General features: G+C 39.7%; 1 protein-coding gene across 1 annotated transcript in view; it reads right to left on the reverse strand.

Annotated features, from left to right (window-relative positions):
* The window catches only part of PITPNM3 (PITPNM family member 3), a 42,434-nt gene extending 33,065 nt beyond the window's left edge, over window positions 1-9,369 (reverse strand). The window contains exons 1-3 of the mRNA XM_053455863.1: window positions 9,345-9,369; window positions 8,151-8,227; window positions 5,093-5,316 (exon numbers count right to left, since the gene is read on the reverse strand). Coding sequence (XP_053311838.1) covers window positions 5,093-5,316; window positions 8,151-8,227; window positions 9,345-9,369 — 326 coding nt within the window. The remainder of the gene's footprint in view (window positions 1-5,092; window positions 5,317-8,150; window positions 8,228-9,344) is intronic.
* Between the last annotated feature and the right edge of the window lie 3,313 nt (window positions 9,370-12,682).

The raw sequence follows: 12,682 nt of genomic DNA on the forward strand, positions 1-12,682 counted from the left end.
ATCCTTGGAACCCATCATTAGTGTAGGGTTTCAGTCTCTTCTTACAAGTACCGTATTGGCTCGGATATAGGCCGCCCCCGTTTATAGGCCGAACCCTAAAAGTTCGGTGCTTTTTTAAAGAAAAAGTTTTTTTCTTTAAAAAAGCACCAAAAAAAAACATGCTGCCACTCTGTCCCCCCCCCGAGATATGCTGCCACTGTCCTCCCTCCCCGAGATATGCTACCACTGTCCTCCCCCCCAGATATGCTGCCACTGTCCTCCCTCCCCGAGATATGCTACCACTGTCCCCCCCCCGAGATATGCTGCCACTGTCCTCCCTCCCCGAGAAATGCTACCACTGTCCTCCTCCCCCCACCCCCTGAGATATGCTGCCACTGTCCTCCTCTGCCCCCCCCCTCGACTTCCCGGAGCAGACTCCCGGGTGTCTTGCGGGGCCGGCGGGGGACATCTACGCAATACGCGTATGCAACTTCCTTTGCCGGTACCGGAAGTTGCATACGCGTATTGTGTAATGTCTCCCGCCGGCCCCGCAAGACACCCGGGAGTCTGCTCCGGTAAGTCGGGGGTGGGCAGAGGTAAAACTCGATGCGCTTAGACAACCTCCCGTGCCGGCACCCCCCCGTGGGAAGTGCTGGCAGGGGAGGCTGTCTGAGCGTATCGGGGAGTAGGATGCAGGTCCCCTGAGTATATTTGTGAACCACTGAAAGAAGCTAGAAGGTAAATATATATCCAAGACATTAGCAGCAGATCTTAAGTTGTGAGGTTGGGATGAGTATGGCTTGTTCCCTGCTCAGTTTATAGACAGCTACACAAATAATATTATCAATGTGAAAGAAGCCACTATATTTCCTGGAAAAGAAGAATAAGAAAACTTGAATCAAATCATTTTAAGGCTGAGGGGGGCACTTCTAAGAAGGTTTTCAGATTACATGTAACCCTTCCTTCTTAATTAGGTTTTTGAAATGATTAGTGTTAGTCCTTAATTGTCACTGCTGATTAAATATGAATTAGTTAATGAAAAATATTAATATACTGTAATCCCATATAATAAAGGTTTTTCTGCCAATATAGTTATGTAGTCAATTATAGATGGCAGCTCTTATGATATCGTGGTGACATCACTGGGGTCCATTTAATTATTTATTATTTTTGTTTTTATTTTTTTATATTTTTTAGCATTTAAAATTTTTTTTTAATATTTTTTAAAGAGCGAGGGTTTTCGCTTCGATCTTCACTGCAGCTGATGACAGCATTATTAAGTAGGTACAGACTTGATCACCTATGTACTAGCGGGGTAACATTCCCACCAAGTATCAAAAGGCGCATTATTAAGTTCTTATGGTCAGCTAGACCATTTTCAATATGATGTAATAATACAGTCTAATGTCATAAAGGGGCTAATTACATAAAATGTTGCCTTATGAATAATTTTGCAGGGAGCACTTTGGTGTGGCACAACAACAGACGCTGATACCATATTGCCAATGAAATCTTCTTTAATGTCTTTGCGGTTGACAGACCTGGTAAAGTTTATTTACGTGCCATGGTAGAGAGTGCAAGCAATGTTTTCTGAAAGGAAAGCAAATGACCTGAACAGGACTCATTTTTTCAAAGCCCATACACGGATGCAGATTGCTGTAGACAGTTAATCTGAGCAAGTGTTGAATAATATAAATGCTCAATATTCAGAAATACGGCCTGTAGAGATGTCATATCTGGAGTAAAAGCACCTCAGCAGTTTAATTTCAACAAAAATTCAACATTATGGCATGCACCAGTCTGTAGAAAACAATTTATTCCAGTATGGCAACCTTATAAAAAAAAATCAACCTACGGAATATTCTTCTGCAAAAATCCTACTTGTCCATGAATATTTTTTTCCTGTTGCATGTATAGTGTAATATATTAAGGTTGAGTGCCTGCCAAATATTAAATCCTTCTTTAGGGCACACGCAACCACTGTCCCTAGAGTGATCACGGAAAGCAAGAAGTCTTGAGCTTATCAAATCAAATTGATATCCCACTTTACACCTTTAATAAAGAATGCCTCAGTGGCTTCATTTATTGGGTTACCCATGCATGGTATTAATATAAACCAGACACTGCCACAAAGGTGAAATACAGTTATTTCCAGTGATTTTAACCTCAGAGGGTTGAATATTATTATGAATGAGCCACTACGTATCAGCAGAGTTATAGTAATCGCTTTACCATTTACAAAACTGCATATTTTTAAATTTAAATGCGTTTATTTTCATTAAAAATAGAATTGACATAGCATTGATGTGTGCTTTAAATTTATAATCTGCATGGACGTTCTTTAGCTTTCTTTGACAGGCAATCTAGCATTTTGATTACGAGAGATTGTTTTAAAGCTTTAAAGGGAAACTGCCACCAAGATATATTATTATTAGTATCAAATAAAAAAAAGAGTTTTGAACAATATTGGTCTAGTTTTGACACAATTAAGTGTTTCATTAGTATGAGTGGACATGTGTGAATATGAGCTGGACAGTTTTTCCAATTAATTCGAGTTTACTATTGCAAATTTGCTTGGATTCGTCTATAGATCATAGAGTCATGATTATTAATTGAGAGAATTAGTTATTTTGCACACTGCAAAAATTTGCATTCATTCTCGGACCACATAATTTTTTCAAAAAAGTGTTACTATAACAAAAGATAAAGAAAAAAGACCCCACTTTGTTAAAAAACAAAACAAAAATGAAGGTTAACATGCTTTATGGTGGAGGAGTTTTCATTAATTTACTATACACCATGACTCTCCAGAGATTTCAATTTGAACTGAGCTTGGGGAAAACTTGAAGGAAATTATAGGCACATCTCCATATTGTAGCTATAAAAGAAAGCTGCTCGCAATGCTCTAAACTAATCAGGGTCCAGGGTTTTTGAGGAACCTCATTAAGGTTTTTAGGTTAGATTGAGTCCATCCTAAAAAGTCAACATCCTTAAACCTTTGAAAATAAGAGTCAACTTGGCCTTTTGCAAATGAACCCCCACCCCCATTTATCAACTTGGGGAAGTTCCCAGGTTTGTTATGGAGACTCTGGGAAACATCATAAAGCTTCCTGACATTTTAACTCAAGGTGTTGAGAAAGTGTCCATGGACTGTCTTCCTGCCCCCCCTTTCATAAGTAGCAGGAAAAGAAGAGCCACGGGGTACCAGCCTCAGGATGTTCCCAGGTATTCAAATGATTCCTTACTTTGTGGAAAACAGATAAAGCCAAGGAGCAGATCAGTTGAAGTCATGTAAAAGAACAAAGCTGTTACTCATTTAATTACAGCACTGCATGTTCTTTAAGGGGCGCGTCACAGAGCATGAAGCTTGCAGATTAATGGAATTGTGTTTTGTTCTACAATTAGATGCGTATGACTGGACTTTTAAGTGTATTGTCTTGGAAATCATAAATACGATGATTATACCTCCCTGTAATCATTGAAAACCGAGTATGCCCAAAAATGTGGCTTTGTATCCATAGTAACCCACTTCCAAAAGTCACGGGATGCAGTAACACTGCAAATCCTGGCCAATAGTCTAGTAGGCTTTTTCGTGGTTACATTTATGTTATGAGTTTAACCATTTCCTTTTCCTATGGAAGTACAGGTACGTCCACAAAAGTTGTCGCAAGATTATCTTTAGGACATACCTGTATGTCCTGCGTTTTTCGCAGAAGTAGGGACATCTCCCTGTGGCTGCAAAAGGAGATCAGGCTGTCTATTGACAAGAAGTATTGCTGGCTTTCTGCCGACTGATTGTGTGTATCAGCTCTCGGGAGCGAACACTGGTACACCAATTTATACGGAATACCCAATCGCCTCATCAGGCATTCCCTTCCGGTAGGCGTCACTGCTAACACCCAGTGCATGGTTACTGAAGGACAGGAGAGACTCAGCAGGGTCTGTCTAGATCCTGCTAGGTTCTCCGATTTTTGGCTGATTGCACGGATTTCAATGAGCAATGCAAGTATATGGACCCCTGCTTGCTGATCACACTGTGATCAGTGCAAGGGAGATCGGAGGGAAGAGAAAGAGAAACAACATGTTTCCCTCTTCCAACAAAGCAAAAAAGTAAAACAAAAGATATGTCGTTATTTTTTTTTGATGAAATAGAATTAAAATGAAAAAAAAAAGTGTGCTCAGTGATGTCATTGTGGCATCACTGGCATACATAAGGGATCTCTATCCATCAGGGGATGGTTCATTCATCAGTGGCACCTACTGTGTAGGAAAAAGTCTACACAGAATTTCTTAATTTTATTAGATTTATTACATACTAGCACTCACAATTATTATTTCTTGTATGTTTTTATGGTTTCAAATAAAAAGCCCAATTTATTCTGAAAAAAGGATGCATAAAGTGTGTGGGTACATCAAACAGGGAAAAACATATGGAAAAGATGGGGGGGACTACACTACAAATGGTAAGGAAAGAGTTAATAAAATAGCTGCAAGCAAGTGCCTAATGATACTATTGCACTTGTAATCACAAATTTCATGCTGAGTTATATTAGCATGCGCAACTCATTCTAATCTTTTAAATCATATTAAGTGACTGATCAGCGTAAAACTAGTATATATTGTGGATATGGGTGTATTTCACTACATAATGTAAGACAAGACTTCACAAAGGACAGTTCATAAATTGTTGCCCATGACTATTATCCAGACGGAGGAGTTAGTAGAAAAAAAGGATTCTGCATTACCTCAATCTCAACAAGAGTTAGGACCCTTTATTACATCATCAAGTGCAATCAGGCAATGTTTGGGCCCAGTGGTCTCTGTCAATCCTCTAAGATACAACATGCACATAGAGTAGTGTTCTAATTTATCCCTCAAGAAAACCTTTGAAAATGTGGCTTATGTTAATAACAAGCATATTTGGCTGGAAAAAGCCATCTAGGAGTAATAGGTTAGAAAAATGTTGCTAAAAAAGTGTGCTATGAGAGATTCAGCCTTGATAAATTAAACCCTTAGGCTGTGGAAATTTAAACCCACTAAAACCTACATTCCAATGAACTGTATATGTGTAAACATCAAGACCATGAATGAAAATTCTGAAAAAAACACTTACTTGTAAACCAATGAGAAAGCTTCAGAGCATATAGCAGGGCACTGGACGAGCTTTACAAGTATGTGACCCAAAGCGGCTGGAAAATGAGCTCTGGTCACCTTCTCAAACACAGAGCTAAATGTGTTGACATCGGCCACCTTGCTGTTTTGGTCCCCTCCGCCTGTGTCTAGTATGCTACCACCATGCAGCACAAGAGCAAGGACATGAATTTTACAATTACTCTCCTGGAGGAAAAGAGATAAGCAAAGAGCATTTTTGAGACCTGCAAAATGCAATGTAATTCCAGTGAAGTTTGAACTAAGCAATGTATTTTATAGCATCGGTAGCCATTTCAAAGATAAAACAGAAAGCTTCAGGAATAGCATCCTCTCAACTCTACCTATGCAGTACCTCAATCCCTCTCCTTGCCAGAAACCACCATCATCTGCTTTCGTCCAGTCACCCGTAACAAAGTTTCTGATGTCCTCTTGTTCTTACATTGTCACCACCTACCCACTTGAGCCTATTCCATTATATCTGCAACCTTCTTTTCCCAGTGTTCTTACATCTACCCTAATCCATCTTTTTAACCTCCCTCTACTTCAAACGTGCTGCCATCTTTCCTATTTAAAGTAGCTTTGCCTAGAGCCCACATCCTGACCTCTAAGCTACTGGAATGTTTAACCTAACCCATTTTCTTTCCTCTGATTCTCTGCACAGCATACAGTCTGGTTCTGTCCACAACACTACCATGAGTCAGCCTACACAAAAATGCTATTAAAATTATTTCCTCACAGCTTAAACAAAATGGAACTTCCCATTGTATATTCTTTTGGACCATCTTGCAGCCTTTGGCCATATTGTCCATACGCTTCTCCTGCAAGCCCTTCATTATCATGCCATCTGCAGCATTTCTCTGTTCTCTTTCAAATCATCAATCTGGCACTTGATCCTCTCACTACCACTCTCTATCATCATCTATTTTCACATCCCTCTTCATTGCCTCACTGTGCAATTCCCTTTATTGGCTCTCCATACCCTCCAGAATTAAATATAATCTCCTGACACTGTTCTACAAAGCATTTCCCTTTTTATCTCTCCTAACAGCCTTCTTCATTCTTCACATGATGTGTTTCTTTTCTGCTTTTACAACCACTTCCCACCCTTGTATCCATAACTTTACTCATGCTGTACCTAATCTCTCCTATTCACCTATTCAGAGAAGCATACAAGCTGAACTCTGAAGAAACTATGCATCTTCTGCACGTTCAATATTGCCACACCACTGACTACTTCACACTAGCCTTGCTACAATCAAATAACTCACAAAAAAGCAGTCCATTCCCTTCTGTCTCATTCACCTACACCTTCCATTAGATTATAATAGATTGTAATAGATTCGCATTTTAATAACCATAGATAGAACATTTAGGATAGTTACCAAAAATCAATGCAACTTTCAGTTGGGAGAGTAAGGCCCTCTTGTAGATGGTCAATATCACAGTGCTCAGCTATATCCACTTGAGACTCTCCGGGTTTGGTCCGGTGATTTAGGGAATCAGAGCTAATTAATGAGCAACACTTAATCTTCAGACAGAAATGGTATTTGGCTCCAGCCTACTTCCACCTCTTTCATAACCATTTTGGTCTAGCTCTGTCCCCCACAAGACTAACCATATCTCCTCTACATGAGTAGGAGACCTCCAGGGGACCAGCACTGAAAAGTTATGGCTATACTCCTGTATTAGTCTGGGTGAAGTGCATTAGGATTAAGTGAAGTACTTAATTTCTACTGCTTGAGAAATCTTACATTTTTTATTTAAAGGGGTAGCCGTAAACATTCTTGCTCAAGAACCCCTCATGTTTCTTCTACCATTAGCTGTTGTATTTCATGGCTTCTCATCATGTTAACTAATATTCTAGTTACTAAAGACCAATATTAGACTTGGGCATTGGCCAACTCTTCATGTTCTTCTTCGTGGGGAAAAATATCTTCGTATTCAACTAATATTTGCCCGTTCCTGTGTTCGAATCGGGCGAATATTCCTGTACATTTGTTGCGTTCTTTCCCTTTTTTGCCGTTTTTTAAGAAGGGGTTCATACGGGGTTAACGCGGTATGCAGCAGCTTTGGCGCCAGGATTTTAAAGGTCTGTACAAGCAACTCTATCAGGCGCAGACAGGGGCCTCCTCTGCCATCAACCAATGAAGTGCACCTGCTCTTCATTGGTTGATGGCAAACGAGCCCCCTGCTGACGACCAATTGAGTCACTCGTACAGACTTTGAAAATCCTGGAGCCGAAACTCGCAACCAGTAGAGTCGTTTAGTTCTGGATTAAGCAACTCTATTGGTCGCCAGCATGGAGCTCCTCTGCCATCAACCAATGAAGTGCAGTTGCAGAGTTAAAGGTCCGTATGGGAAGGTAGCTCCTCTGCTCCTCTAATGGCAGATGAGCCCCCTGCTGGCAACTAACCAATTGGTTGATGCCAGAGGAGGCCAATAGAGTCGCTCGCACAGACCTTTAACTCGTTGCGCAAATCTACGGATTTCCGCTCCAGTTAACCCCTGCAGTGCTGCCTAGATAAGGTAGGCTAGACGGGGAAGGGACCAGGGAGATTAGTAGATTATTGTGTACAGATACAAAATCTCTAAAATTACAAAAGCATATGAAAATGCTTAGTCCAGAACTAAACATTTGGAGTAAAAATAAACATTCAATGATATTTTCCTCATATTCCATTTCCTTTTGTCGAGGTAGCAAAGCATAAACTCTAAATTAGTGACGCTAATTCTTATACGTATCTCTTTTTGGAGGGGGTAATTGTGAGCCGTAATTGTGATTGTCGTGACTCATTTGGTAATCATTACTTCGCTGATAAATTTCGATGTAATTCTACCCAAGTACTTAGAAAATTCAGTATTTTTCCTACCAACATAATAGTGTTGTTACCTATATTCCAACTTACTCTGTAATTGAGACATGCAGTTACTGAAAAGAAAACCCTGGAGCTAGGGATTCAATTTTAGAATGTGCTAAGCTAATGCAGTAAAAACAAGAAATTGGGTGAAAATGTACTTACCTCGTTGTCTTCAAGGATTTCAAAACTGCTCTGTCTGGGACATCGCTGTTTTCTCCCATGGACTCTGTACAGTTCACCTATCAAAAACACAGACACATTAAGAAAATCTGAACATTTAAATTTAATTTAATTGTGTATTATTATAATTTCTTATTCTTTTTTTCATATGCATTGGCAGGAGTGCAATTTCTTGCAAGTTATATATATATATATATATATATATATAATTTGTATAGTAAATAAGAAAGAGGGGAATAATAATAAGAAAGACATAGCGAAAACACGTAATTTGCACCGGTCCTGTAGCGTAAAAAAATCTAGTCTTTAAGAAGTTAATCAATTCTTGGTCTTAGAGTCAGGATAGTTTTATGTGTATCTTATCCATGTTTATATTCCTTCACTGTATTAGCTTCTACCATTTCTGATGGCAGGTTGTTTTGTTTCTCTACCACCGTCTCAGCAAAATAAAACTTTCTTACATCTAATCCTCTGACACTGTAGTTTTAGACTATGGCCTCTTTTTTCTTCTCTGTAAATTGGTAGAGCCACTTCTCTCTTTCTGCTATTAATGACTCTGGCTACACAACATAGTTTCAGAGAACGAGGAGTTAAAATAGAGCAAAAATTACTTTGAGGTGAGATGTGTATGGTATGCCCTATTAGCATGTTGGCAGATTTGATATAAATAAGTAAATACACAAATTAGGGACAAACAGTGCAATTTAAAGCTATGATAATTGTAACAGAGCATCTGCAGCCTATCGTTCTACATCTTTACATGTGGTGAGCTCATGGGAGACAAGTGCTTTGATACATCTCATTTGAAAGTCATATGTGTACTTGTGAATTAAAAGAAAACTTTTGGTGGGCCAGGTTCTTCAGATCCCAACAGCTGGTTGTAGTCATGTACATATCAAAATAATTTAATCACATGTTCATACTTAAAACTATCGTTAATTAACTTTTACAAACAGTCCTAAAAAAAACGAACCGAATTAAAATCCTTTAAATAAAGGGGTTTAGGATGCTTGTTACTCCTGCTATTCTTTGAGGATTCATCTTTGCTGTGGGAAGTTTGCAATAAATCAAAGAGCATAAGCTACATGTTCATAATTTATTAATTATAAATTCATTGATATTTCTCTTTGCGAAATACACCAGGATCTGAATAAACATCTTTCCAACTACTTGTACCATGTATTCCCACATTCAACCTCATAATCCCGAGTGAATGTTTCAGTCCTGTGGAACATTCTTTCTATCCTTTATTTAATGTCCTATGAATACTAATAGTATGCACATGGATCTAGTTGTATGATGTTTCAGCAACCTGAAGTCCATGAAAAACTCATAAAGTCCCCACTTCTCTAATTCTTAGTGGACCATAGACTTTTGAAACAAATTCTGATAGCAGCCCACACAGCTGCATCAGTAGTTCTGTAAAACCTGAACTAAAAGAACTACATTTTAATAATTAAACTTAAAACATCAAATCAATATAGGTAGCGAATGACACCCTCAATAAACAATTAGAATCCATTCATACTAATTGCTAGACCTCAGAGCCAGCCTTAAGTGTTCTGGCGCCCTGTGCGGACTACTCCTCTCCCCCTTCTCACTGCCCCCCCTCTGCTCCTTCTCACTGCCCCCCCCTCTGCCCCGTCTCACTGCCTCCCCTCTGCCCCTTCTCACTGCCCCCTCCCTCTGCCCCTTCTCCCTATCCTTACTTACCTCGTTGCCGGACTCCTGCGGTGGGAGCGGGAGGCGTACGTCTTCCCGATCTGCCGCGGTGCGCGCTTCACAGCTGGGCGCCGGAATAATTCTGGCGTTCACCATGAAACGCCGGCACCGCGACAGAGTCACGGAGAGTGAGGGGCGCCGAGCGGTCTCTGAAAACTTCATGAGCGACCGCTCTGCGCCCCTGATACATTGGTTTTTTTTGTTTGTCTTAACTTTATTTAACATCCTCCATGTTAAATAAAGTTAAAACAACTTTATTTAACATGGAGGATGTTAAATAAAGTAAAAAAAAACCCGATGCTTTAATTTAAGTCCCGGGCGGGCTATAGTCGCTATTGTCGCCAGTGTATGGCTATAGGTATGTTTCCTATTCAGCAAGACCCCCCCCCTTACTTCCAGTCTATGACCACTTTCTGCTGTGAGGATGAAAATAAAAAACTACACCTGATGAATCCGAGCTAAGCCTTGACAAAACGTGTGTTGGCTTTTGCATTTTGATCTTTGGATTTAGGTTTATTTGTCGATTATAGGGATTTTCTTTTTTAGTCAGACCATAGCTTCTTAAGAAGGAGTCAATGAGTGAAGCTAGTCCCCACTATCACTGGCGTCACAACCCGGGTGACACCACATGCCCTGCTCCCCGCCCATTTTTTCCTTCAAATGGGGTGTTTCCCGCTGCCGTTACCGGGAACGCCCCCAACATCAGCCCATCAATGTCAGTGACACCATGTCTCATCGCACCGGGTGACACCAACCCTAGTTACGCCACTGCCCACTATATTCACATGCGACTCAATGTTCAATACTGTGTAGGGCTAGCGATTAGTATTAATACATTTTAAGCGTTTATTGACCCTGGTCCTTTGAGGGTGTCATTCACTACCTACAGTATATTGATGTTTTAGCTTCATTATTATTATTATCATTAAAATGTAGTTCTTTTAGGTCTCTCAGTTATTTTTTTATGTTATAATCAGAGATTTAGTTCCCATTTCTAGTTCCCTATTGATATCTATAAATGGGGAAGGTGATATCAGTATCTGTGCTCAGTAGTTCTCTACCTGTCTCCAGTGATTAACCCCTTAACGACAATCCACGTACATGTACGGGGTTGCCGTGCAACGGGTTAACGACAATGCCCGTACATGTACGGGCTGCCGTTAAACAGCTGCATCGCCGCGATCGCAGCGTTTTCGCCGCGATCGGCGGCTTTGCAGCATCCACGGAAGCCTCCCAAGTGAGGCTGACCGTGGATCCGGGGAGGGCAGCCCTCGTCAGCCCTCCCCGGAAGAAAAATGGCCGCCGCCGCACCGATCATGAAAGATCGCGGCGGCGCCCGGCTAAAACAGCTTAGGAAGCGATCTGAATCGCTTCCTAAGCATAAATGGTGTTACTGACATGCCTCGATATCGAGGCATATCAGCAACACTAGCCCCCGACCCCCGATCACCTTGTGATTGCTCCGAAGAGCAACCACAAGTGCCATCCTGTGAATGACGTTGCCGTCATTCACAGGATGGCATTAACAATAGATCTGAGTTCAGAGGGTCTATCCAGACCCTCTTGTGAACTCTCGAGCTCCTCCTGCAGGTTGAATGCAGGTACTGCATCCAACCATGCAAGGTCAATGGAGCCCAGCTCACTAATGAGTGATTAGTAAAAAAAAATAAAAAAAAAATTTAAAAAAATTTAAAAAAAAATTTTTTAAAAAATGTTTAAAAAAATAAAAATAATATGGTAACATATAAAAATCCCCACTGTCACCAAAAAAAAAAAAAAAAAAAATTAATAAGCAAGTCCTAAAATTCTTTATCTTTACACAGCATGTGAAATACCTTGGGGTGTCTAGTTTTTAAAAATATATGACTTGATGGGGTAAATTGCATTGGCCGGCTTCAAAGATACCCGAAATGGCACATGGGGGGAAGAATTACCAGATTTGGAAAAAAGGTTTTGAAATAGCAAAACGCTACCTGTACTTATTGCCCCATAACGTGCAGAAAAAAGCAAAAAAACATAAAAACATTGGGTATTTCTAAACTCAGGACAAATAGTAGAATCTATTTAGCAGGTTTTTTCATTCGTTTTTGCAGATGAGTAAAAGTTTTTTGTTTAAAAAGTGAGAAAAAGTAATTTTTTAACAAAAAATCCCCATATTTTATCATTTTTTTTATAGTAAATTAGATGATATGATAAAATTAATGGTATCTAAAGAAAGCCCTGTTTGTCCTGAAAAAAACAATATATAATATGTGTGGGAGCATGAAATGAGAAAGAAGAAAATCACAGCTAAACAGCAACACCGAAAAATGTTAAAATAGCCATTGTCCCACAATATACTACGAGTAATAACCCCTATTGTCCTTAAGGGGTTAATTTTAATTCAAGCTCTAAATAATATAGCATTAGCTATAAAATGAATTGTCTGCAATCATAATTTAAGTTACATTAGGGCCAGACATTGAGCAATAGCTGAAGCAGTGGGCAACCGGTAGTTGCTCTTCAATTGCCAGGGACGAGTATCATATTTCAATGCTAGCAATAAGGTCATGGTTGCCCAACACTAACCTATTAGTAACAGGCAGCAATCATGTATTGTAACTCGTTTCATACTGAATTGATATTACTCTTGTTTCAATGTCTAAAGGTAAGTGAATAGATTCTCATGACCATAAAATATGGTGCTTGGTCCACAAAATTATATTCTGCTTTGATGATGCTTGAGCCACTTACCTGTGTTTTTCAACATTAGTGGGTTTTTGTCAAGGTTTTTATATGGGTTGTTATTAGAA

The sequence above is a fragment of the Spea bombifrons genome, chromosome 2 (genome assembly GCF_027358695.1).
Source record: "Spea bombifrons isolate aSpeBom1 chromosome 2, aSpeBom1.2.pri, whole genome shotgun sequence".
Taxonomy (NCBI): Eukaryota; Metazoa; Chordata; class Amphibia; order Anura; family Pelobatidae; genus Spea; species Spea bombifrons.